The sequence below is a fragment of the Heptranchias perlo genome, chromosome 12, assembly GCF_035084215.1.
Source record: "Heptranchias perlo isolate sHepPer1 chromosome 12, sHepPer1.hap1, whole genome shotgun sequence".
In the NCBI taxonomy this organism is placed as follows: domain Eukaryota; kingdom Metazoa; phylum Chordata; class Chondrichthyes; order Hexanchiformes; family Hexanchidae; genus Heptranchias; species Heptranchias perlo.
In genome coordinates this window covers 7,986,973-8,012,869 of record NC_090336.1, presented here as the reverse complement: position 1 = coordinate 8,012,869, position 25,897 = coordinate 7,986,973, and the positions used below count along the sequence as shown (strand labels likewise).

General features: G+C 47.4%; 1 protein-coding gene across 2 annotated transcripts in view; it reads right to left on the bottom strand.

Moving 5' to 3' along the window:
* LOC137327662 (tetraspanin-18-like) overlaps positions 1 to 25,897 on the bottom strand; it is a 377,857-nt gene that overhangs the window by 87,327 nt on the left and 264,633 nt on the right. For both annotated transcript variants that reach the window (XM_067993462.1, XM_067993463.1), the window contains exons 3-4: positions 17,095 to 17,178; positions 14,527 to 14,629 (exon numbers count right to left, since the gene is read on the bottom strand). In XM_067993462.1, the coding sequence (XP_067849563.1) occupies positions 14,527 to 14,595 (69 nt within the window). In that variant the 5' untranslated portion in view covers positions 14,596 to 14,629; positions 17,095 to 17,178. The remainder of the gene's footprint in view (positions 1 to 14,526; positions 14,630 to 17,094; positions 17,179 to 25,897) is intronic.

The window sequence follows — 25,897 nt, the reverse complement described above, 5'->3', positions numbered from 1 at the left end:
GATCGGGGGGGGAGGATCGGGGTCGGAGGATCGGGGGGGGAGGATCGGGGTCGGAGGATCGGGGGGGGGAGGATCGGGGTCGGAGGATCGGGGTCGGAGGATCGGGGGGGGAGGATCGGGGTCGGAGGATCGGGGTCGGAGGATCGGGGTCGGAGGATCGGGGTCGGGGGGGGAGGATCGGGGTCGGAGGATCGGGGTCGGAGGATCGGGGTCGGAAGATCGGGGGGGGAGGATCGGGGTCGGAGGATCGGGGGGGGAGGATCGGGGTCGGAAGATCGGGGGGGGAGGATCGGGGTCGGAGGATCGGGGTCGGAAGATCGGGGGGGGGAGGATCGGGGGGGGAGGATCGGGGGGGGAGGATCGGGGTCGGAGGATCGGGGGGGGAGGATCGGGGGGGGAGGATCGGGGGGGGAGGATCGGGGGGGGAGGATCGGGGTCGGAGGATCGGGGTCGGAGGATCGGGGTCGGAAGATCGGGGGGGGAGGATCGGGGGGGGAGGATCGGGGGGGGAGGATCGGGGTCGGAGGATCGGGGGGGGAGGATCGGGGGGGAGGATCGGGGGGGGAGGATCGGGGTCGGAGGATCGGGGGGGGAGGATCGGGGTCGGAGGATCGGGGGGGGAGGATCGGGGGGGGAGGATCGGGGTCGGAGGATCGGGGGGGGAGGATCGGGGTCGGAGGATCGGGGTCGGAGGATCGGGGGGGGAGGATCGGGGTCGGAGGATCGGGGTCGGAGGATCGGTGGGGGAGGATCGGGGTCGGAGGATCGGGGGGGGAGGATCGGGGTCGGAGGATCGGGGGGGGAGGATCGGGGTCGGAGGATCGGGGGGGGAGGATCGGGGTCGGAGGATCGGGGGGGGAGGATCGGGGTCGGAGGATCGGGGTCGGAGGATCGGGGTCGGAGGATCGGGGTCGGAGGATCGGGGTCGGAGGATCGGGAGGGGAGGATCGGGGTCGGAGGATCGGGGGGGGAGGATCGGGGGGGGAGGATCGGGGTCGGAGGATCGGGGTCGGGGGATCGGGGTCAGAGGATCGGGGTCGGAGGATCGGGGTCGGAGGATCGGGAGGGGAGGATCGGGGTCGGAGGATCGGGGTCGGAGGATCGGGGTCGGAGGATCGGGGTCGGAGGATCGGGGTCGGAGGATCGGGGTCGGAGGATCGGGGTCGGAGGATCGGGGGGGGAGGATCGGGGTCGGAGGATCGGGGGGGGAGGATCGGGGTCGGAGGATCGGGGGGGGAGGATCGGGGGGGGAGGATCGGGGTCGGAGGATCGGGGGGGGAGGATCGGGGTCGGAGGATCGGGGGGGAGGATCGGGGTCGGAGGATCGGGGTCGGAGGATCGGGGGGGGAGGATCGGGGGGGGGAGGATCGGGGTCGGAGGATCGGGGGGGGAGGATCGGGGTCGGAGGATCGGGGTCAGAGGATCGGGGTCGGAGGATCGGGGTCGGAGGATCGGGGGGGGAGGATCGGGGGGGGGAGGATCGGGGGGGGAGGATCGGGGTCGGAGGATCGGGGGGGGAGGATCGGGGGGGGAGGATCGGGGGGGGAGGATCGGGGTCGGGGGATCGGGGGGGGAGGATCGGGGTCAGAGGATCGGGGGGGGAGGATCGGGGTCGGAGGATCGGGGTCGGAGGATCGGGGGGGGAGGATCGGGGTCGGAGGATCGGGGTCGGAGGATCGGGGGGGGAGGATCGGGGTCAGAGGATCGGGGGGGGAGGATCGGGGTCGGAGGATCGGGGTCGGAGGATCGGGGGGGGAGGATCGGGGTCAGAGGATCGGGGTCGGAGGATCGGGGGGGGAGGATCGGGGGGGGAGGATCGGGGTCGGAGGATCGGGGTCGGAGGATCGGGGGGGGAGGATCGGGGGGGGAGGATCGGGGTCAGAGGATCGGGGTCGGAGGATCGGGGGGGGAGGATCGGGGGGGGAGGATCGGGGTCGGAGGATCGGGGGGGGAGGATCGGGGTCGGAGGATCGGGGGGGGAGGATCGGGGTCAGAGGATCGGGGGGGGAGGATCGGGGGGGGAGGATCGGGGTCGGAGGATCGGGGGGGGAGGATCGGGGTCGGCGGATCGGGGTCGGAGGATCGGGGGGGGAGGATCGGGGGGGGAGGATCGGGGTCGGAGGATCGGGGGGGGGAGGATCGGGGTCGGAGGATCGGGGGGGGAGGATCGGGGGGGGAGGATCGGGGGGGGAGGATCGGGGGGGGAGGATCGGGGTCGGGGGGGGAGGATCGGGGTCGGAGGATCGGGGGGGGAGGATCGGGGGGGGAGGATCGGGGTCGGAGGATCGGGGTCGGGGGGGGAGGATCGGGGGTCGGGGGGGGGAGGATCGGGGCTCGGGGGTCCACAATTGGGGGAGATGGTCTGCGATCACGGTGGGGGGGGGGGTCAGTGCAGGCTTGTTGAGTCTGGGGAAAGCACTGCGGCTCCTGTGGGCCCACAAGCTGTGCCTTTCTAGTGCCGACCTTTAGTCTCGGGCCTTCTCGTCTCCTTACACGAGGCATAAAACAGAAGGCCCGGGAATCCCGGCCCCCGGGGTTGAAATCGGGAATTAGTGAGAAATGAAGGCCTGAACCCTCCTTGAAAGGTTTTAAGCCCGACCCGTCTCCTGGGAGCGGGTTGGTCGCCCACCCCTCGTCCTGCCCCCGTAAATAACGGAAATGGACGGGCTGGGTGCGGGTCTGAAATGGTGGCAATTTTCAGTGACCCCCGCCCCCAACCCACCCGTTTTTTACTTTTAAAATCAAGCCCAATAAAACAAACATCATCCCAGTCGTGTAACACAATAAAATAAATATCAGTAATGGCCTGTAACACCATAAAAGAATCACTAACCCAGTCCTGTAACACAATAAAACAAACAACATCCCCATCCTGTAACACAATAAAACAAACATCATTCCCATCCTGTAACACAATAAAACAAACATCATCCCCATCCTGTAACACAATAAAACAAACATCATCCCCATCCTGTAACATAATACAACAAACATCATCCCCATCCTGTAACATAATAAAACAAACAACATCCCCATCCTGTAACACAATAAAACAAACATCATCCCCATCCCGTAAAATGATAAAACAAACATCATCCAAATCGTGTAAGACAATAAAACAAACACAATTCCTATCCTGTAACACAATAAAACAAACATCTGCATCCTGTAACATCATAATACAAACATCATCCCTATTCTGTAATACAACAAAACAAATATCATTCCCAGCCTGTAACAAAATAAAACAAACATCATCCCTAACCTATAACACAGTAAAACAAAGATCCTCCCCACCCTGTAACACAATAAAACAAACATCATTCCCATCCTGAAACAATGAAACAAACAACATCTCCATCCAGTAACACAATAAAACAAACATTATCCCTGTCCTGTAACACAATAGAAGAAAAATCATCCCGTAACACAATCATCCTGTAACACAATAAAACAAACATCGTTCCCATCCTGTAACACAATAAAACAAACATGACACCATCCTGTAAAACAATAAAACAAATATCATCTCCACCTGTAACACAATAAAACAAACAACATTCCCACCATTTAACACAATTAAACAAACATCATCTCCATCTTGTAACACAATAAAACAAACATCATCACCAGTCTTGTAACACAATAAAATGAATATTATCCCCATCCTGTAACATAATAACACAAACATCATCCCTGTCCTCTAACAAAATAAAACAAACATCGTCCCCATCAAACATCGTCCCCATCATGTTCTGTAACACAATGAAAAAAACATTGGGTGCTAAATTGGGCCATGTAGCGCCCGTTGTTTCAGCGCTACACGGCATCTCTGACATCCAAGATGGCGTCTTGGATGCGCACGCCACGTTTCCACTGTCACGTGCGCTGGACACCAAATTGGTATAGGAGTTAGCGCAGGCGCAGATAACGAACGCTGGAATCATGTAAAGGAGGGTGAAAATTGCTTCAATCAGTGTGCAACGCTGATTTAAAGTGACGGACACCATTTTGGGACTTAACGCTCAACTCAAAGCACAGTCTTAACCCCGACTATCTGAACGTGTCTTAGAGTGTCTGGAGGACCCCCCACCGACGCTATTTAAAGGGGCCATGCAGGATTTGTAGGTTAGTGGCTGAATTATTGCTTCTGGCTGCCCAGACATTTACAACTGTTTTTGGAGGTCTCCTACACTTGAATACTGGGACGCGGGGACATGGCCTAACATTTAGAGCCAGGACGTGCAGGAGTGACGTTAGGAAATGCTTCTACACACAAAGGGTGAGAGACGTTTGGAACGCTCTTCTGCAGACGGTGGTTGATGCTAGCTCACTTGTGACTTCTAAAACTGAGGTTGATAGATTTCTGTGAACCAAGGGTATTAAGGGCTATGGGGCTAAGGCAGGTATATGGAGTGAGGTCACAGGTCCACCATGATCTCAGTGAATGGCGGAACAGGCTGGAGGGGCTGAATGCCACTGCCACTTGCTGCCTTCCGGTTTGCGCCACGGTCTCCTGCAATAAAGCGGGATGTGTGTCTGGGTGATGTGCCTGTCATGGTTGAATAGCTGCCAGTTTGTGTGGCCTGTGAGTTGTGGGTGGGCGGCTTGCAACAGTCGTAATGTGTAAGGATAAGAGGAAGCATCTGGTTGGAAGAGTTGAATACTAATGGAAAGAGTTTATTGGTATGTGGGTGATGGGGAGTGTAGTGTGTGGTGCAGTTGGTAGGAGACACCACCTGACAGTTGACCTCACTCACCTTGACCATTCATGTCAAAGCATTGAACTTCTCCCTGCACTGCATCCATGTTCATGATGCATGAACATTTTGGATATATATCTGGAGGGCCTCTTTCCCTCCCCCACCCCCCCAACTTGGATAAAGGATGTCCCTCCTTCTGTCCACCTCTTGCATCAAGGTCTCTAGTGTATCAGCAGAGAACCTTGGTGCATGCACTCTCGCAGCCCTGGTATCAACTCAGATTGGCAGATTGGTCTGGTGTGCAGATTGGAGGATGTGGGATTTAGTAGTGTGCAACCTTTATTCAATGGTCAAACACAACTGATCAGTGTGTAAACATAGGGATGGGATCTGCATCTGTGTTTTACATGTGCGATGTCTGATCTCTGTTCAGAATCCGTGCAGACAGTCGACTGTGATTTTCAGCAAATAACAGGTATCAGCTCCCTTTAAGAGATTTCTGAGAAATACCCTCCCTTTAAGAGATTGAGCTCCCCCTGGTGGTGGAAAGTGCGAATCACATTGATTCCTCGTGCAAGGCCTGGACTGGAACGCTGATTGCAGGTGAGTCCTCGGGTGGGCTGAAAATTGTGTCCTGCCTGCACAGGGGTCATTGGGCAGGGGCAAATAGCGCATCACGCTACCTACCCTCCAAAACAGCTCCAATTTTTCCCACAACATCTCCATCCTGTAACACAATCAAACAAATTTCATCCCCGTCCTGTAACACAATAAAACAAACAATATCCCCATTCTGTAACAAAATGAAACAAACATTATCGCCATCCCATAACACAATAAAACAAACATCATCCACATCCAGTAGCACAATCAACAAATGTCATTCCCGTCCTGTAACACAATAAAACAAACATTACCCCCGTCCTGTAACACAATAAAACAAACATTACCCCCGTCCTGTAACACAATAAAACAAACATTACCCTCGTCCTGTAACACAATAAAACAAACATTACCCCCGTCCTGTAACACAATAAAACAAACATTACCCTCGTCCTGTAACACAATAAAACAAACATCATCTCTGTCCTGTAACACAATAAAACAAACAACATCACCATCCTGTATCGCAATGAAACAAACATTATCTCCATCTTGCAACACAACAAAACAATTATCAGCACCAGACTGTAACAACATGAAACATCATTCCAGTCCTGCAAGACAATAAAACAAACATCATTCCCATCCTGTAGCACAATAAAACAAACATCATTCCCATCCTGTAGCACAATAAAACAAACATCATCCCTGTCCTGTAACACAATAAAACAAACATCATTCCCATCCTGTAACACAATAAAACAAATATCATCCCCATCCTATAGTTATAATGGGAGACTAATTTTCACAGACTGGGAGAAGCCGAACAGCTCAAGTCACAAAGGCAGCCAAGTTCTTGAGTGTATTCAGGACAGTTTTCTGGAACAATATGTTCTTGAACCAACAAGAGAACAGGCCATCTTAGAGTTAGGAATGAGTAATGAGCCTGAACTAGTCAATAATCTAACGATAAGGAAACACCAACTAATAGTGACCATAGTATCAAATTCAATATTAGGTATGAGAGGGAGAACGGTGAGTCTTGAACCAAGGTTTTAAATTTAGGTAAGGCTGATTTTGGAGAGATGAGACAGGAATTAACCACAATAGACTGGGCAGAACAATTAACGGATAAAACTACAGATGAACGGTGGGAGGTTTCAAAAAGTATTTGGTCGTACACAAGACCTAAAGGGCAAGAGGTCTACGTGTGTAATTAAACAACCTCGGTCTACAAGGGAAGGGAGAGATAGTAGAAAACTTAAAGAAAGGGCCTATTGGAAGGCAAAGAACAGGAGAGATCCCGCGGACTGGGAGAGATATAAAGAACAGCAAAGGGAAACAAAGAAAATGATAAGAGCCGCAAAAAGGGAATCGAGACAAAGCATGCGAGGGATATCAAGGACAACACTAAAGGTTTGTACAACTATATTAAGAGAAAGAGGGTAGCGAAGAGTAATGTGGGTCCCTTAATGACAGACACAGGTGATACTGTAATTGGAAATCAAGAAATGGCAGACTTACTAAATAGTTGCTATGTATTCGTCTTCACAGTAGAGGATGAGGATAAAATACCAGAGATACAAGGACAACTACCAATAAATCAAAGGGAAGTACTAACAAGATTAAATATAAGGAAGATGATGGCAATGGAGAAACTAATGAGATTAAAGATAAACCAATCTCCAGGACCCGATGGCTTCCAGCCCAGATTATTAAAAGAAGTAGTTGAGGAAATTGTTGATGCATTAGTCCTGATCTTCCAAAACTCTCTCCATTCAGGAATTGTCCCCTTCGATTGGAAAATTGCCAACGTCACTCCATTATTCCAGGGTACTTGACTTTTCGAAAAGACAGACAAGATGGAAAGGTGGGGGGGGGGGGGGCGGGGACCTGATAATCGAGGATGATAAAAGACAGTGGTGAGAAAGGAACTTGGCTCAGAAGATCAGGAAGTAGAATCAGTATGGGCGGAGATAGGAAATAACAAGGGGCAGAAAACATTGGTGGGAGTAGTTTATAGGCCCCCTAACAGTAGTTATAGTGTTGGACAGAGTATTAATCAAGAAATAAGAAGAGCTTGTAACAAAGGTAATGCAATAATCATGGGGGACTATAATCTTCATACAGATTGGGCAAATCAAATTGGCCAAAGTAGTTTGGAGGACAAGTTCATGGAATGCATTCAAGACAGTTCCTTAGAACAATATGGCATGGAACTAACCAGGGAACAGGCCATGTTAGATCTAATCTTGTGTAATAAGACAGGATTAATTAGTAATCTCATAGTAAAGGATCCTCTGGGGCAGAGTGATCAGAATATGATAGAATTTCACATTGAGTTCGAGAGTGACGTGCTTAAGTCGAAAACTAGAGTCCTAAACTTAAACAAAGCCAATTCCATAGGTATGAGGGACGAGTTGGCTAAGGTAGATTGGGAAATTAGATTAAAAGATATGACGGTAGCTGAGCAATGGCGAAAATTTAGAAAAATCTTTCATAATTCTCAGCAAATATGCATTCTATTTAGGGATAAAAACCCCAAGGGAAAGGTGATCCATCCGTGGCTAACTAAAGAAGTTAAGGGTAGTATTAGATTAAAAGAAGAGACTTATAATGTTGTCAAGAAGAGTTGTAAGCTTGCAGATTGGGAGAGTTTTAGAAACCAGCAAAGGGTAACCAAAACATTGATAAAGAGCAAGAAAATAGAATATGACAGTAAACTAACATGAAATATAAAAACGGATTGTAAGAGCTTCTACAAGTATGTGAAAAGGAAGAGAGTGACAAAAGTAAATGTTGGTCCCTTAGAGGCTGAGACAGGAGAAATTATAATGGGGAATCAGGAAAATGGCAGAGACATTAAACAAATATTCACAGTTAAAAGACACAAAAAAAATACCAGAAATAGTGGGGAGCCAAGGGTCTAATGAGAGTGAGGAACTTAAAGTAATCAATATTAGTGAAGAAAAAGTACTGAGAAATTAATGGGGCTAAAAGCTGACAAATCCCCTGGACCTGATGGTCTACATCCTAAGGCTGCAGAGATAGTGGACGCATTGGTTGTGATTTTCCAAAATTCCCTAGATTCTGGAACGTCCCAGTGGATTGGAAGGTAGCAAATGTAACCCCGCTATTCAAAAAAGGAGAGAGAGAAAACGGGGAAGTACAGGCCGGTTAGCTTGACATCAGTCGTTGGGACTTTAATTTAACGTATCCAAGTTTGCTGACAATACAAAGCTCGGTAGGAAAGTAAGCTGTGAGGAGGACACAAAAAGTCTGTAAAGGGATATCGACAGGTTAAGTGAGTGGGCAAGAAGGAGGCAGATGGAGTAATACATGGGGAAATGTGAGGTTATTCACTTTGATGGGAAGAATAGAAAAATTGAATTTTTTTTAAATGGTGAGAAACTATTAAATGTTGGCGTTCAGAGGGATTTGGGTGTCCTTGCACACAAAACACAGAAAGTTAACATGCAGGTACAGCAAGCAATTAGGAAAGCAAATGGTATGGTGCCTTTATTGCAAGGGGGTTGGAATACAAGAGTAAGGAAGTCTTGCTGCAATTGTACAGGGCTTTGATGAGACCTCACTTGGTGTACCTTGTACAGTTTTGGTCTCCTTATCTGAGGAAGGATATACTTGCCTTAGAGGCGGTGCAACGAAGGTGCACTAGATTGATTCCTGGGTAGACAAGTTTGTCCTGTGAGGAGAGATTGAGTGGAATGGGCCTATACTCTCTGGAGTTTAGAAGAATGAAAGGTGATCTCATTGAAACATACGAGATTCTGAGAGGGTTTGACAGGATAGATGCTGAGAGGCTGTTTCTCCAGGCTGGGGGGTCCAGAACTAGGGGGGCATAGTCTCAGGATAAGGGGTCGGCCATTTAAGACTGAGATGAGGAGGAATTTCTTCACTCAGAGGGTTGTGAATCTTTGTAATTCTCTACCCCAGAGGGCTGATGATGCTCAGTTGCTCAGTACCTTCAAGACTAAGATCAATAGTTTTTTTGGACTCTGGGGGAATCAAGGGAAATGGGGATCGGGCAGGAAAATGGAGTTGAAGTCGAAGATCAGCCATGATCTGATTGAATGGCGGAGCAGACTCGAGGGGATGTTTGGCCTACTCCTGTTCCTATTTCTTATGTTCTTACGTTCTTATAGTCTTCTATTCAAGGGTAAAAGAGATAAATCAAGAAGTTATTGGCCTATTAGTCTAACGTCAGTTGTGCAGAAGTTACTAGAATCTGTTATTAGGGAGAGTGACTGAGCATTTGGACCAATATGAGCTGATCAGAGAGAGCATGTCTAATGGATCTAGTTGAATTTTTTGAGGAGCGAACTAACATGGTAGATAAGGGAGTGTCTATAGATGTTATTTATATGGACTTCGATAAGGCTTTCGACAAGGTTCCATGTAGGAGACTGTTAACAAAATTGGAGGCAACCTATTGGCTTGGATAGGGAATTGGTTCGGAGGTAGGAGACAGAGGGCAGGGATAATGGGCAGGTACTCACATTGGCAGGATGTGACTAGTGGTGTTCCCCAGAGATCTGTGCTGGGGCCGCAGCTTTTCACTATGTTTATAAATGACTTGGAAGAAGGATTAGAGAGTTGTATATCTAAGTTTACTGATGACACTAAGTTAGGTGGCACGGTAAATAGTGTAGATGGGAGCAGGTAGTTGCAAATGGATATTAATAGATTAGGTGAGTGGGCAAAACTGTAGCAGATGGAGTTCAATGTAGGAAAATGTGAAGTTATCACTTTGGGCCTAAGAAAGATCAGAGTATTTTCTAAATGGCGATAAGCTGGGAACCGTGGATGAGCAGAGAGATTTAGGGGTTCCAAGTGCAGAAATCACTAGTGGACAGGTACAAAAAATAATTAAAAAGGCTAATGGAATGTTTGCCTTTATCTCAAGGGGGCTGGAATACAAAATGAAGGATGTTATGTTAGAGCTGTACAGTGCCCTTTTGAGGCCTTATCTGGAGTATTGCTTTCAGTTCTGGGCACCGGAGCTCAGGAAGGATATATTGGCCTTAGAGAAGGTGCAGCACAGATTCACCAGAATGATACCGGGGCTAAAAGGGTTAAATTATGAGGACAGGTTGCACAGACTAGGCTTGTATTCCCGTGAATATAGAAGATTAAGAGGTGATCTAATTGAGGTGTTTAAGATGATTAAAGGATTTGATAAGGTAGATAGAGAGAAACTATTTCCTCTGGTGGGAGAGTCCAGAACAAGGGGGCATAACCTTAAAATTAGAGCCAGGCCATTCAGCGATGATGTCCAGAAGCAGTTCACACCGAGGGGAGTGGAAATCTGGAACACTCCAAAAAGTATGTTGAGGCTTGGGGTCAATTGAAAATTTCAAAACTGAGATTGGTGGATTTTTGTTTGGCAAGGTTATTAAAGGTTACGGAACCAAGGCAGGTAAATGGGGTTAAGCTACAGATCAGCCATGGTCTAATTGAATGGCAGGACAGGCTCGAGGGGCTAAATGGCCTACTCCTGATCCTATCCAATAACACGATAAAAGTTACATCAGGCCTGATGATCCGTGTGCCCATCCCGGAAGTTAGGCTGGGATCACTTCCCAGTCCTGATCCTGCCAGGGTTAGCAGGGTCAGCCGGGGGAGGGGGGAGGTTGGGGGTTGGGGGGGAGTTGGATCCATTTGTTAGATTGTCAATGGGCTGCCCTACCACTACAAGGACAGGTCTGACACCTGCCTCTTTCAGGCCGCCCAAAAAATGTGGCAACTGCCCATCATTGGTGCAAGGGGCTGGGGCGGGGGTGGGCGGCGTTGCCTGGGCTGTTAGGTGGTGAGGGAGTTCCAGGATTTGGTGTGTGACTTGGAGGGGAAATTGAAGGTGATGGTACTGGAGGTCGTGAGTTTGAGAGGTGCTGCCGAAGAAGCTTTGGTGAGTTGCTGCAGTACATCCTGTAGATGGTACACACTGCAGCCACTGTGCACCAGATGGTGAATTGTTATGCTACTCGATGAAGTGCCAATCGAGCAGATTGCTTTCTCCTGGATAGTTTTGAGCTTGACTGTTGTTGCAGGTCTACCCATCCAGGGAAGTAGAGAATATTCCATCACTCTGTCATTGCTTGGTACTTGTTTGGCGCAAATGTTGCTTAGTACTTATCAGCCCAAGTCTGGATGTTGTCCATGTGTTGATGAATGTGGGCATGGACTTCTTCATTATCTGAGGAATTGGGAATGGAACTGAACACTGTGCAATCATCGGCAAACCAGCCACACTTTTGACCTTATGATGGAGGGAAGGTCATTGATGAAGCAGCTGAAGATGGTTGGGCCTTGGACACTGCCCTGAGGAACCCCTGCAGTGATGTCCTGGGGCTGAGATGATTGGCCTCCAACAACCACTACCGTCTTCCTTCAAGCCAGGTACAACTCCAGCCACTGGAGAGTTTTCTCCCTGACTTCAGTTTTACTCAGGTCCCTTGGTGCCACACTCGGTCAAATGCTGTTTTGATGTCAAGGGCAGTCACTCTCACCTCACCTCTGGAATTCAGCTCTTTTGTCCATGTTTAGACCAGGGCTGTAATGAGGTCTGGAGCCGAGTGGTCCTGACGGAACCCAAACTGAGCATCAGTGATCAGGTTATTGGTGAGTAATTGCCACTTGATAGCACTGTCGACGACACCTTCCATCACTTTGCTGATGATTGAGAGTAGACTGATGGGGTGATAATTGGCTGGGGTGGATGTGTCCTGCTTTTTGTGGACAGGACATACAGTGTTGTAGTTGTATTGGAACAGTTTGGCTAGAGGCACGGCCAATTTTCATGCACAGGTCTTCAGCACTACAGCCGGGATGTTATCGGGGCCCATAGCCTTTGCTGTATCCAGTGCACTCAGCCGTTTCTTGATATCACGTGGAGTGAATCGAATTGGCTGAAGACTGGCTTCTGTGATAGTGGGGATATCAGGAGGAGGCCGAGATGAATTATCCACTCGGCACTTCTGGCTGAAGATGGTTGCAAACGCTTCAGTCTTGTCTTTTGCACTCACGTGCTGGACTCCACCATCATTGAGGATGGGGATGTTTACAGAGCCTCCTCCTCCCTTTAGTTGTTTAATTATCCACCACCATTCACGACTGGATATGGCAGGACTGCAGAGCTTTGATCTGATCCACTGGTTGTGGAATCGCTTAGCTCTGTCTATAGCATGCTGCTTCCACTGTTTAGCATGCATGTAGTCCTGAGTTGTAGCTTCACCAGGTTGGCACCTCATTTTTAGGTATGCCTGGTGCTGCTCCCAACATGCTCTTCTACACTCCTCATTGAACCAGGGTTGGTCATCTAGCATGATGATGATGGAGGGATGAGGGATATGCCGGGCCATGAGGTTACAGATTGTGATAGAATATAATTCTGCTGCTGATGATGGCCCACAGCCCCTCATGGATGCCCAGTTTTGAGCTTCTAGCCCTGTTATTAATCTATCTCACTTAGCCCAATGGTAGTGCCACACAACACGTTGGATGGTGTCCTCAGTGTGAAGATGGGACTTTGTCTCCACGAGGACTGTGCGGTGGTCACTCCTACCAATACTGTCATGGACAGACACATCTGCGACAGGTAGATTGGTGAGGACGAGGTCAAGTAAGTTTTTCCCTCGTGTTGGTTCGCTCACCACCTGCCGCAGGCCCAGTCTGGCAGCTATGTCCTTCAGGACTCGGCCAGCTCGGTCAGTGATGGTACTACCGAGCCACTCTTGGTGCTGGACATTGAAGTCCCCCACCCAGAATATATTCTGTGCTATTCAGTGCTTCCTCCAAGTGTTTTTCAACATGGAGGAGGACTGATTCGTCGTCTGAGGAAGGTCAGTAGGTGGTAATCAGCAGGAGTGTTCCTTGCCCATATGAGACCTGAAGGCATTGCGGGGTCCGGAGTCAATGTTGAGGATTCCCAGGGCCACTCCCACCGACTGTATACCACTGTGCCCCCACCTCTGGCGGGTCCCAGGGATGGTGATGGAGGACTCAGGGACATTGGCTGACAGGTGATTCCGTGAGTATGACTGTGTCGTCTTGTTGCTTGACTAGTCCGTGGGACAACTATCCCAGCTCGGAGTGCGAGGCCCGAGAGAATCTAACTCCCGGTCCTCATTCACATGTCCCAACACTTACTCCTGCCTGAAGCTGGCTGAATGACATACCACAGACCAGTCTGTGGGACCACTCTCCCAACTTTGGCACCAGTAACCCCCCACCAGATGTTAGTGAGGAAGACTTTGCAGGGTCGACTGGGGGGTAGTTAACAAATAAGATAACTTGATAGTCTTGGGGTATTGAAAGTGATTGGCAATAAATGGAACAATCAGGGCACGGAGTGGAGCTGAAAGGAAATCATTCTATTAGGTTGACTCATATTGTGAGGGGAACCCGATTTCCACTAAAAGTACATGTCAGTGAATCAAGCAGGGTGCGCTCACTCAAAACTTCTTACTACTGACAGAGGGGTAGATTTGTACTTTGTGATAGTGTAAAACGGGTGATAGGGAGTTGACAGCCCATTTTACATCTCTCCCCAATTTTCTTTCAATGATTTCAGTGGGAGAGAGGTAAAATGGGCTGCCAACTCCCTATCACCCATTTTACACTAACGCACAAAGTCAAGATCTACCCCAGGGTAGGTGTGAGGAGCTGCAGAAGGGAAGTAGCTGATCCACACTGCACAACGAATGCCAGCAAGAGTCTGCACAGACCGTGACTGTGAGATGACAGTACAGGTAGAATGACCATTGCCAACAGGCCTGTGGGATCACACGCTGCACAAGCTTCTAATCAGAGCTGTTTTTAGGCTTTGCGAACCTTCTATTAATTTGATAGTTCTACCGAAGAATATTTGATGGTTTGTAGCTGGTACAGAGCACAAGCCACAGTCTCTGGTGAATCTGATCTATCAACACACATACAATCTACACAGGAATGCTCTGAATTGATTAAGTGAAGTAGATATTTTCATTATGCTTTTGGCTCACCTCATATACTATCATTTTTAGTTCACTAAAGCTATTCCTTCAATAGAATCCAGATCAAGAGCCGGATTACTGGCTAACTCCCAAGTATTGAGTATTAATTTGCCTCCACACTGCCCATCTCGAACATCTCGCTGAAATATGGCCTGAGGCTTCTGACCTAGACATTACCCTGGTGGCTACATTCCCACTAACACACTTACAGAAATCAGAATATTAAAGGTGACCATCAGGTACTTGATACATTCAAAACGGCCCATCTTAACAGTCATTGGCAGCTGCGTTTTGTGCACAAGCTTCAGGTACCTGTTGGAAGACAAAACAAAGAAATGATTCATCAGAGCCTCCTTCAGATTCGAATACCGACTTTCAATCCCAATCCCTGGTCTTCAGGTTGTCCTTTGAGGAAAGATTGAGTAGAATGGGCCTATAGTCTCTGGAGTTTAGAAGAATGAGAAGTGATCTCATTGAAACATATAAGATTCTGAGAGGGCTTGACAGGGTAGATGCTGAGAGGATGTTTCCTTTGGCTGGAGAGTCTAGAACTAGGGGGCATAATCTCAGGATAAGGGGTCGGCCATGTAGGACTGAGATGAGGAGAAATTTCTTCACTCAGGGGGTTGTGAATCTTTGGAATTTTCTACTCCAGAGGGCTGTGGATGCTCAGTCGTTGAGTATATTCAAGGCTGAGATCGATAGATTTTTGAACCCTAGGGGAATCGAGGGATTTGGGGATTGGGCAGGAAAGTGGAGTTGAGGCCAAAGATCAGCTGTGATCTTACTGAATGATGGAGCAAGCTTGAGGGGCCTTGTGGCCTACTGCTGCTCCTATTTCTAATGTTTCTTATGTTCATTTTCAACTCACCCAACCATCTTCATCTTAACTCTAAGTCAATACTAAGGGGGCAATTTCCATCTGTGGTGTTAATCAGGCAGAGGTAGGTGAGGCATCCACTGTGCCCACCTAATGGAATTGGCATGGGGCCTGTGCCACTTTTATGGTCAGGCTTAATTTGAATTAAATTGGCAAGCTACGGAACGCACTCTCTACAGGCAGATTTTTGGGCTCTAGGGAAATCGGGCGGGAAAGTGGAGTTGAGTCGAAGATCAGCCATGATTTTATTGAATGGTGGAGCAGGTTCGAGGGGCCGAATGACCTACTCCTGCTCCTATTTCTTATGTTCTTATGTTCTAAAACAGAAAACAGAGAGTAGAGGTTAAAGGTAGTTACTCAGACTGGCAAAAGGTGGGAAGTGGTGTTCCACAAGGATCGATACTGGGATCACTGTTCACCATTTACATGAATGACTTGGACTCGGGAATCAGAAGTACAATTTCAAAATTTGGGACCACCACTAAATTGAGGGTTATAGTTAATACCGAGGAGGACTGTGACAAAATACAGGAAGAAGTTAATAAACTTGCAGTATGGGCGGGTAATTTCAATGTAGATAAGTGTGAGGTATTACATTTTGGTAGGAAGAATAAGGGGGCCACATATTGGATAATAAGAGTGTAAATGGGGTAGAGGAGCAGAGGGATCTGGGGGTACAGATACACAAATCACTAAAAGTAGCGATGCATGTTAATAAGGCCATAAAAAAAGTAAACCAAGCACCGGGGTTCATTTCTAGAGGGATAGAATTCAAAAGTAGAGAAGTTATGTTAAACTTGTATAGAACCTTGGTTAGACCACACTTAGAGTACTGTGAATAGTTTTGGTCTCCATATTATAAAAAGGATATAGAGGCACTGAAGAAGGTGCAAAAAAGATTTACTAGGACAATACCAGAACTGAGGTTATACCTATCAGGAAAGATTGAACAGGCTGGGGCTCTTTTCTCTGGAAAAGAGAAGGCTGAGGGGTGACCTGACAGAGGTCTTTAAGATTATGAAAGGGTTTGATAGGGTAGACATAGAGAAGATGTTTCCACTTGCAGGGGGGACCAGAACTAGGGGCCATAAATATAAGATAGTCACTAATAAATCCAAAAGGAAATTCAGGAGAAACTTCTTTATCCAGAGAGTGCTTAGAATGTGGAACTCACTACCACAAGGAGTGGTTGAGGCAAATAGCATAGAAGCATTTAAGGGGAAGCTAGATAATCACATGAGGGAGAAAGGAATAGAAGGATATACTGATAGGGTTCGATGAATTATGAAGGGAGGAGGCTTGTGTGGAGCATAAACACCGGCATAGACCTATTGGGCTGAATGGCCTGTTTCTGTGCTGTACATTCTATGTAATTATATGTAATTCTATGTAAATCATGTCCACAAGCCTTGTCTGCTTTCTACTCCTTCCCATTAAACTTAAATGTTTTTTTATTTTACCTTACAGTCTACAAACAGCTGTCACATGAATCCATCTGGCTGTAGCTGTCACGCTACTTTCTTGCTCAGTTGGTGAGCACCTACGTTACTTGAAACAATGCCGAACGATTAGCAGCTGATGAATGTTCTCAAAACAAATGCTCAGGATCAGATTTGAATGTGAAATCTAGTGGACCTGCCTTATTTGGGGATAAGCTGCCCCACTTTTTTATGGTTGTGATAAAATGGAAGTGGTGCAGATATTTGTCACTTCTTCGCTCTATGCTCGGAGTTGTCATTTGTACTTAGACTTACTCCGATCACTTGGATTTAGATTGTTTCTACCTTGTCCCCGAGTTTGTTGTGTCTCAACAAGTGTCTCCAGAGCTGAGTGTTGCAGAGAGAACAGCGGAAAGGAGCTGAATATAAATCACCTTCACTTCTCCACAGACTCCTACCTGGTGCGCAAGAGCGGATCACAAGAGGAGAGCCCAGAGATATCAGAGCAGTGATCACCTCAACTTCTTCTTAAGTTTTGTTTCCTGCAGGTTAAAGAGATCACTAGTTAGTGTCAGACTATCTATTAGATGTACACATGCCAACCTAACAAACTAGAAAAAGGTGACACACCAACCAAAAGTACTGACAGTTCAAAACCAGCCCTGAATATAAGCCTGACAACACATGAAGGCAGGAAATTAAACCATCATAAGTTAAGCTGTGGGCAGACCCACCATTCAGTCGCTGTTATTGCAGCTCAGACATTCTGCTGCTGCTGATTACCATTGTTGCCGCACTAATCAGGCATCTGATAATGGAAAACAACCCACTCCAGAGACTTGAGCACAAATTCTAGACTGACACTCCAGCGTAGTACTGACGGAGTGCGACATTGTCGGAGGTGCCAGCTTTCAGATGAGCTGCTGAACCATGTCCCATCTGCCCTCTCAAGTGGACGTAAACGATTCCGTGGCACTATTTGTAGAAGAGGAAGGGAGTTCTCCCCGGTGTCCTGGTCAATATTTATTTCTCAACCAACATCACAAAAACAGATGATCTGGTCATTATAACATTGCTGTTTGTGGGATCTTGCTGTGTGCAATTCAGCTGCTGTGTTTCCTACATTACAACAGTGAATACACTTCAAAAAGTACTTCATTGGCTGTAAAGCACTTTGGGGTCCTGATATCGTGAAAGACGTTATATAAATAAAAGAAAGACTTGCATTTATATAGTGCCTTTCGTGACCTCAGTGCCGAGAGGGCAGATGGGGCCTCGGTTTAACATCTCATCTGAAAGACAGCATTGTCTGACAGTCCCTCAGTACTGCACTGTCAGACTAAATCATGTGCTCAAGTCTCTGGAGGGGATATGAACCCACAAGTGAGAGTGCTCCCCGATCAGCCATGGCTTCTTTGACCCACAAGAAGTCCCTCCACTTTGCCCCAGATTGCAACCTCTGACAAATGAGCAGTAGACACATAGGGGCAGCCATCTCAAAGAAGCAGGCACATATGTACCCTGTGTGCCCCATCCTGAAGTTCAGGCATCCAGGCTTTAAACTCTGAAGGATACCCTCAGTGTTGCTAGGGGACTTGCTGCAGCAGTAAACTGATTTAGAGGACAGAAGTCTTGATTCTTTAAGTTTGCAGTTATTTTTGATAATCTTTTTTGTTTATTTCTGCTGGTCCTTAGGTTCTCATGAACCCCCAGAAATGTAACCAGAGGCCTGGGACATGTGCTCCCAGAAAACTTTGAATTTTGATAGTTTGTCTGCTGCAATTCCCAGAATGTTGCCTTTCAAGGCAAAAGTAAATTCTTCTGGAAGGATTACAGGTATTTTAAATATAAAAATAAAGTAGATGTAGGGGGTTCACTCCAACTTTACAGGGTTTTTAAAAAAATTCATTCATGGGATGTGGGCGTCGCTGGCGAGGCCAACATTTATTGCCCATCCCTAATTGCCCTTGAGAAGGTGGTGGTGAGCCGCCTTCTTGAACCGCTGCAGTCCGTGTGGTGACGGTTCTCCCACAGTGCTGTTAGGAAGGGAGTTCCAGGATTTTGACCCAGCAACGATGAAGGAACGGTGATATATTTCCAAGTCGGGATGGTGTGTGACTTGGAGGGGAACGTGCAGGTGGTGGTGTTCCCATGTGCCTGTTGCCCTTGTCCTTCTAGGTGGTAGAGGTCACGGGTTTGGGAGGTGCTGTCAAAGAAGCCTTGGCGAGTTGCTGCAGTGCATCCTGTGGATGGTACACACTGCAGACACGGTGCGCCGGTGGTGAAGGGTGTGAATGTTTAGGGTGGTGGATGGGGTGCCAATCAAGCGGGCTGCTTTGTCCTGGATGGTGTCGAGCTTCTTGAGTGTTGTTGGAGCATCCAGGCAAGTGGAGAGTATTCCATCACACTCCTGACTTGTGCCTTGTAGATGGTGGAAAGGCTTTGGGGAGTCAGGAGGTGAGTCACTTGCAACAGAATACCCAGCCTTTGACCTGCCCTTGTAGCCACAGTATGTATGTGGCTGGTCCAGTTAAGTTTATGGTCAATGGTGACCCCCAGGATGTTGATGGTGGGGGATTCGGTGATGGTAATGCCGTTGAATGTCAAGGGGAGGTGGTTAGACTCTCTCTTATTAGTCATTGCCTGGCACTTGTCTGGCGCGAATGTTACTTGCCACTTATCAGCCCAAGCCTGGATGTTGTCCAGGTCTTGCTGCATGCGGGCACAGACTGCTTCAATACCTGAGGGGTTGCGAATGGAACTGAACACTGTGCAATCATCAGCGAACATCCCCATTTCTGACCTTATGATGGAGGGAAGGTCATTGATGAAGCAGTTGAAGATGGTTGGGCCGAGGACACTGCCCTGAGGAACTCCTGCAGCAATGTCCTGGGGCTGAGATGATTGGCTTCCAACAACCACTACCATCTTCCTTTGTGCTAGGTATGACTCCAGCCACTGGAGAGTTTTCCCCCTGATTCCCATTGACTTCAATTTTACTAGGGCCTTGGTGCCACACTCGGTCAAATGCTGCCTTAATGTCAAGGGCGGTCACTCTCACCTCAACTCTGGAATTCAACTGTTTTGTCCATGTTTGGACCAAGGCTATAATGAGGTCTGGAGCCGAGTGGTCCTGGCGGAACCCAAACTGAGCATCGATGAGCAGGTTATTGGTGAGTAAGTGCCGCTTGATAGCACTGTCGACGACACCTTCCATCACTTTGCTGATGATTGAGAGTAGACTGATGGGGCGGTAATTGGCCGGATTGGATTTGTCCTGCTTTTGTGGACAGGACATACCTGGGCAATTTTCCACATTGTTGGGTAGATGCCAGTGTTGTAGCTGTACTGGAACAGCTTGGCTAGAGGCGCAGCTAGTTCTTTCATTGGGAATCTAACGCCAGGCATTGGGGTAGGTTTTTATCTGAACGTCCGGGGCAGTGACCATCATCTGGGCGAAGCGTAGAGAGGGGAGGATAACAGAAACTTCCCGATTTTCCTTCCATTCGTTTGAATGGAATGGCAATCAGACAGGTTCTCCGAGGGTTGTGCAATCTTCTGTGACAAATGTCCCCCTCTGCGCTCCATCCAGGCGGGAAAGGCAAAAATCTACCCCATCACGTTCATTTGTGAAGTGAATTTTAACAACAAACTCCTCCCCCTCCCACTATAATCCCAACTAATGGAGCAGTCCACATTCACACGATAAGCTACAGCGCTATCACACCCGGTCCCTGTCCCGGGACCCCATGGCAGCCCAGGGGATTGAGGGTATGTGGATTCCATTATTTTAAATAAACATTTTTTTTAAATGTCGGGCTGGGAGTGATAAAGGTCAGTTTGCTATAAAAGTTCTGAAGATGGGGCTCATCCAAAAATTCATCTGTCTTTACATTTTCTCTTTTCAAAACCTTAAGACACATGAAGTTAGAAATTACTGTTGGTGATATAAAAGTGGCAAGAGGTTCAAGTGTTCATAGGACATTCCTATACCTGCCAACAGCAGTGTTAAAATATTTAAAATAAATAGATTAAGGCCTCCTTTAAGATGGGAGACAGAAGAATTTCATGTGAGCGCATTAAGTATTTGGGGGTAAAATTCACCTTTGACTGTGGGGGGGGGCGGAGAAACGATGGTCGTGTATCCACTGCCCATTATACACCTTGTTCAATTGTCCCTGCCATTGCCTTCAACAGAAAAGATAATCAAATAGGATGTATAATGGGTGGCTAATCTGCTACCTTCATTTTTCACCTCCTGCCGATGTTGCATTTTACCCCCATTGTTATTATTGCCAACAGTAATCTCCGCCCTATGTTACTGTTTGGACCCTGTCAAAAAGATTTATTTTCTTGCACGGGAAATAAATACCATTGCACATGGTTATGTTTTTGAGATTTTCTCAGGTTCGACTTTATCCAGCCTATCCTATAAGTGGATCTCATGTCCCCTACAATCTGGAGCGTTTCCCACAGAAATAAAATCCAAACCCCCCCTTTGAAGTTACACTGAAACAAAATGTTGTATTTCCCATATCAATATTAAATGTAGGGACAATCTTTGACAACAGCTTACAATGTTACATTACAATGTGAAATCTCTGGCCATGTCGGTCAGCTATCACCTTGGGCTTCCTATTGTGTTTTCTCTTTTAATATTTCACACCTTGTGAAGCTTGCCACAGCCAACCTGTCTGTTTTCTAAGTTCATGGCTTTTCCTTTCACAAATATTCTGCATGACTTTGGATTTTAACCCCACACATGCCAATTCCAGCAATAGAAAATAGAAGTTACAAAATTCAGCACAGACAATAAAATCAAGAGCACAAAAGTGTGTAGAAACTGGCTGCATTTTGAGTTCTTAGATGGACTTGACTGCCTCTCCTCTAGAATTTATAATCTGTTATGTACTCTTAGTGATTATTAATGTCACTCCTCACATTTTCCGGTTGTTTGATGACAATTCATGGACTCCACAGGATCTCTCCCCAGTTACTGCATGGCAGCAAAGGGACCTCCAACATGAGCAAGTAAACAAACTCAAAACAGCTGAGAATTCAACCAGGCAACTGCAGGTCACCCATAAAGAGACCAGCAACAGAGCACTACAATCTTACGGATGGGAATCGCGGTATGATTTTGAAACTCAACATATTTTTAAATTTAAGTAAAACTCATTCTGACTCCAACTTCACTTCCTATTTCATTCCCAAACTCCAGCAGTTCTGTCAGATCAGTGACAGGAAGACTCAAATCAAAAGCCAATTAATGTATTCACATCAGGGAGCGTCCTTCTCTCAAAAAAAAACAGTCATGAAGAAAATAAGTCTTCAAATAAGATCACAGCCAGGCAAAACCCCAAAAGGCTCTGAGGAAATTTTTTTTAAAAATTAAAGGCTGTGTTTCAACAGCTTGTTATATATAATCTTCTTTGTGAGTCAAACATTAAATAAGGGCACCTGTAACTGGGACTCTCAGAAACTATCAGGTCATCTGAAAACTTTTAAGCACCTTGGGATGTTTTACTACGTTAAAGGTGCTATATAAATGCAAGTTGTTGTTTATGTCTGTATTCTGTGTACATCTTAATCGTAATTAAGTCCTGCCTTGTAATCAATCTGATTGGTTGGTATTAATGACTTCCAATCCCAGCAAAAAAGAACTGAATTCCCATGTTGGTCATTAATTGCCTTGTCCCCACTTCTGCCTTCAGAATAGCACTTAGCAACCCTGATACCGGTTTTATGCAGCCGTTACTGTGAGGGGTGAATTTCTGCAGCTCTTCCGCCAGGCGGGTGGGATAATCCCTGCGGAAATTCACCGCACGTGAGTCAGTGGAACTACCGGTAAACGGGGAATACAGCATTACGGCATTCCCAACACATCTGCAAACGCCTGCCCAAAAACTGAGTGGCTGCTGGAAATGATAGTGGAAGATGGGAGGGGTGCAGAATTGAGAGGGGATCCAGCATAACAGATCCCTGTCCCACTTCCCACCCCCCACCTGCCTGATCAGCACCACTAAAGCTGCAGGCTGCTCTCTCCTAACCTGGTCTGGGCCTCCATTTAGAACTCAAAACTCCAAACAGCTATTGATGCCAATGATTCAGAGGGTGATTCTATGAGGCAAACTCTTGTCTTCACCACGCAACTGGTAATCCAGTGCAGCCGATCATCGTCCGTTGGAGAAGCCGCCAGAGTTTCATTCCATTGAAATCAATAAGATGAAAATCGAATGGTTTCGATGGTAGGCAGGTGATCTGCTTCACCAGATTACCCCACAGGTGGTGAATAAGACCACTTGCCCCTTTTGGTTCCGTCGAAGAAAGAGCAGAGAATTGTGACTGGACTAGATTGTGCTGATAATGGAGCTGCCACTGACACGGGCACAGTGCGGTCGATCTAGACTTTGTGCGATGGTGTGAAACAGGCGAATCGACAGTCCGTTTTACATCTTTCCCACTGACTTCAGTGGGAATTAAAAATTGGGAATGATGTAAATCAGGCTGCCATTGGCACCATCGCACAAAGTCAAAATTACCCCCAATGAGCTGAATGGCCTTCTCTCCACCGAAAATTCTGTGGGGGCTAAATTGGGCTGCATAGCGCCCATTGTGCTGGCGCTACGTGGACTCCTAAGTCCCGAAATTGGCGTCCGAGAGGTGCACGCGCTTCCGGTGTGACGTGCGCAGGACGCCATATTGGTAAAAGCACTTGTGCACGCGCGTTGAACGAACGCCGGCAGCATGTAGAGCAGGGAGATTATAACGTAAATCAGTGTATAACGCTGATTTAAAGGGACCACTGCTATGTTGGAACTCCACGCTCCAGCCTACGCACTGTCTTAACCTCACACAGCTTAGTGCGTGGAGCAGTGGATGCGGCTAGCGGTGCAGTTGGTAGGAGTCGCCACTTGACAGTTGACCTCACTCACCTTGACCACTCGTGTCAAAGCATTAAACTTCTTCCTGCACCGCATCCATCTTCGTGCTGTTATACGCCAGGCAATGACTTTGTCCCCTACTGCCTCCCACTCCCTTTTGAGCATATGTCTGGAGGGCCTCTTGCCCCACTGCGACTACAGGATGACTCTCCTTCTGTCCACCTCTTGCACCGAGGCGTCTGGTGCATCATCAGAGAACCTTGGTGCACGCTCTCTCGAGGGCCTGGTACAAACACAGATCGACAGATTGGCGGGGCCTGGCGTGCGGATTGGAGGATGTGGGATGGAGATGTGAGCAACCTTTATTCAATGTTTTGAAAGAACTCAGTTTTTAAACATAAGGACGGGAGCTACATCTGTGTTTTACATGTGCAATTTCTGATCTCCGTTTACACCTGTGTCTTATATTTTGAAAATATAAGAGTTCCACAAACTTTGAACAGCCAAGTAGTTGCTCATTAAAAATTCCAGAGTTCCCATCATCACCATGCTTCACTATATTGCAGCACAGATTCACTTCACCATTGACTTCCACTACTTCCTGCAGCTACAATGCACCTTCCCTTTAAGATGTGCAGGCTGCCTTTAAGTCGTGCGAGCCACTCCCGATACCTGAGCACCCTGCTGGTGAGCAGCCACTCAACAGCGCAGTTAGGCCTGGCTGCACGCAGCAATCACTGAAATCACCAGGCAGCATGAATGTTACATGCTGCCTGCATCTCAACAATAGGGCGCAGGTTAATTGTGCACCATGATCCCAGTGCCCATTTTTGGGGGTTAACCAATTTAACCCCCCATAATTCTAATGTTAACAGTATAACAGTAATGTATTTTTTAATGTTTTTTTAAAATCAGAATTTAGAAATTAATTGAATGAAATGACTAGGTGAAGGAGTTAAATTATTAGAAGTAACAGTCCCTGGTGGAATGGGCAGCACTGACATCTTGGCTATAAAATGGGCTGCAGCACCGTGACTGAATGTTAAACCCGACTGAAATTCCTTCTTTGGTGAGGTGCTCCGCAAGCTTTCTCTGTGTGTATAGATGTGTATTGGATATCTCCATATCCTCCTGCATTTCACTTTGTTTCTGGGGCCTGCCAGCTATTTCCCTATTTCAATGTCCGTTTTAAAATAAATAAAAATTAGAACTTGTGTATATCGGGGGCTATCTGGAATGATCATCTTTTCCCCAAGAGTGAAGTGATATTCTATCACTTAACCAGCCTCCCTCAGAGGAGGAACCGGATACATTAGTGCACATAAAACTAAACACGATTCCCCTCGCACTGCTGGATACTCCTCATAATCTTGTTAAAGTTATGAGAAATGTGGCTGCTTACCAGCTCAGTCTGCCTCTAGACTCGGCCTCTTCCACAGTCTGTGAAACCCCCTAAAGACACGACACTACTACTACTAAATTCCCATCTGTCAGCTCAGCAGCGACGATGGGGCCGAGTGAATTCGCTCCCCTGTTGTCGGTTCTGAATTAGCATGGCCGCTTGAGTCATCGATACCCCCTTTCTGTGACAAGTCACTGTTGATGTTGTCAATCCAGCACTTCCTTGGTCTTCCTCAGCTTTTGTTCCATGTACCTGTGTGTCCAGAGCCATGAAAGGTATTCCAGCTGTTTCCATTCTTGAAGCGTGCCCAAACCATCACAGTCATCTTTCTAAAGGCACTACCCAGCTCTCTCATTATTGCCGTTTCTCCAGGCAGGCTTGTGAAGGAATGTGTTTTCAAAACCATAACATTGAAGTAACATTCCACAAAATGCTCGGCCTTGCCCCACTTCATTAACTTTCAATGCAGCTTAGTTTCTCTCTTTTACTTTGAAAGCCACAGATGACTGTCACTTGTGTGTAGATGGCTGGAGCTGTCATTCTGCTCCCATCTTTGGTTTGGGAACATCAGTGAGTCCCACAGTGATGTCGAATGCTGCGGGGGTCTCCGGCACCATATCTACTGCTGTCCCGATCACAGCAAATTCAGGAAATTCTGCACCCATTTCTCACGATTTTCAAACCAATAAAAATAATGGCTGGAAAATCACGGGTGGGCTCCTGAATTTCCATGTATGCTCTTTTGGCTTGTGCCAGGAACACCGAAGTAAAACAGCCTGACCACTATTCCGCCATGGACAAACATTGCATCGGGAAGTCCATGAAAGGCTATTTCTACCAAAAGTCTTTCAGATTATCAGACTGCAAGAAATATATCCTAATAGAATGACTTGGACTTGGGCGTACAGGGCACAATTTCAAAATTTGTAGATGACACAAAACTTGGAAGGGTAGTAAACAGTGAGGATAGCGATA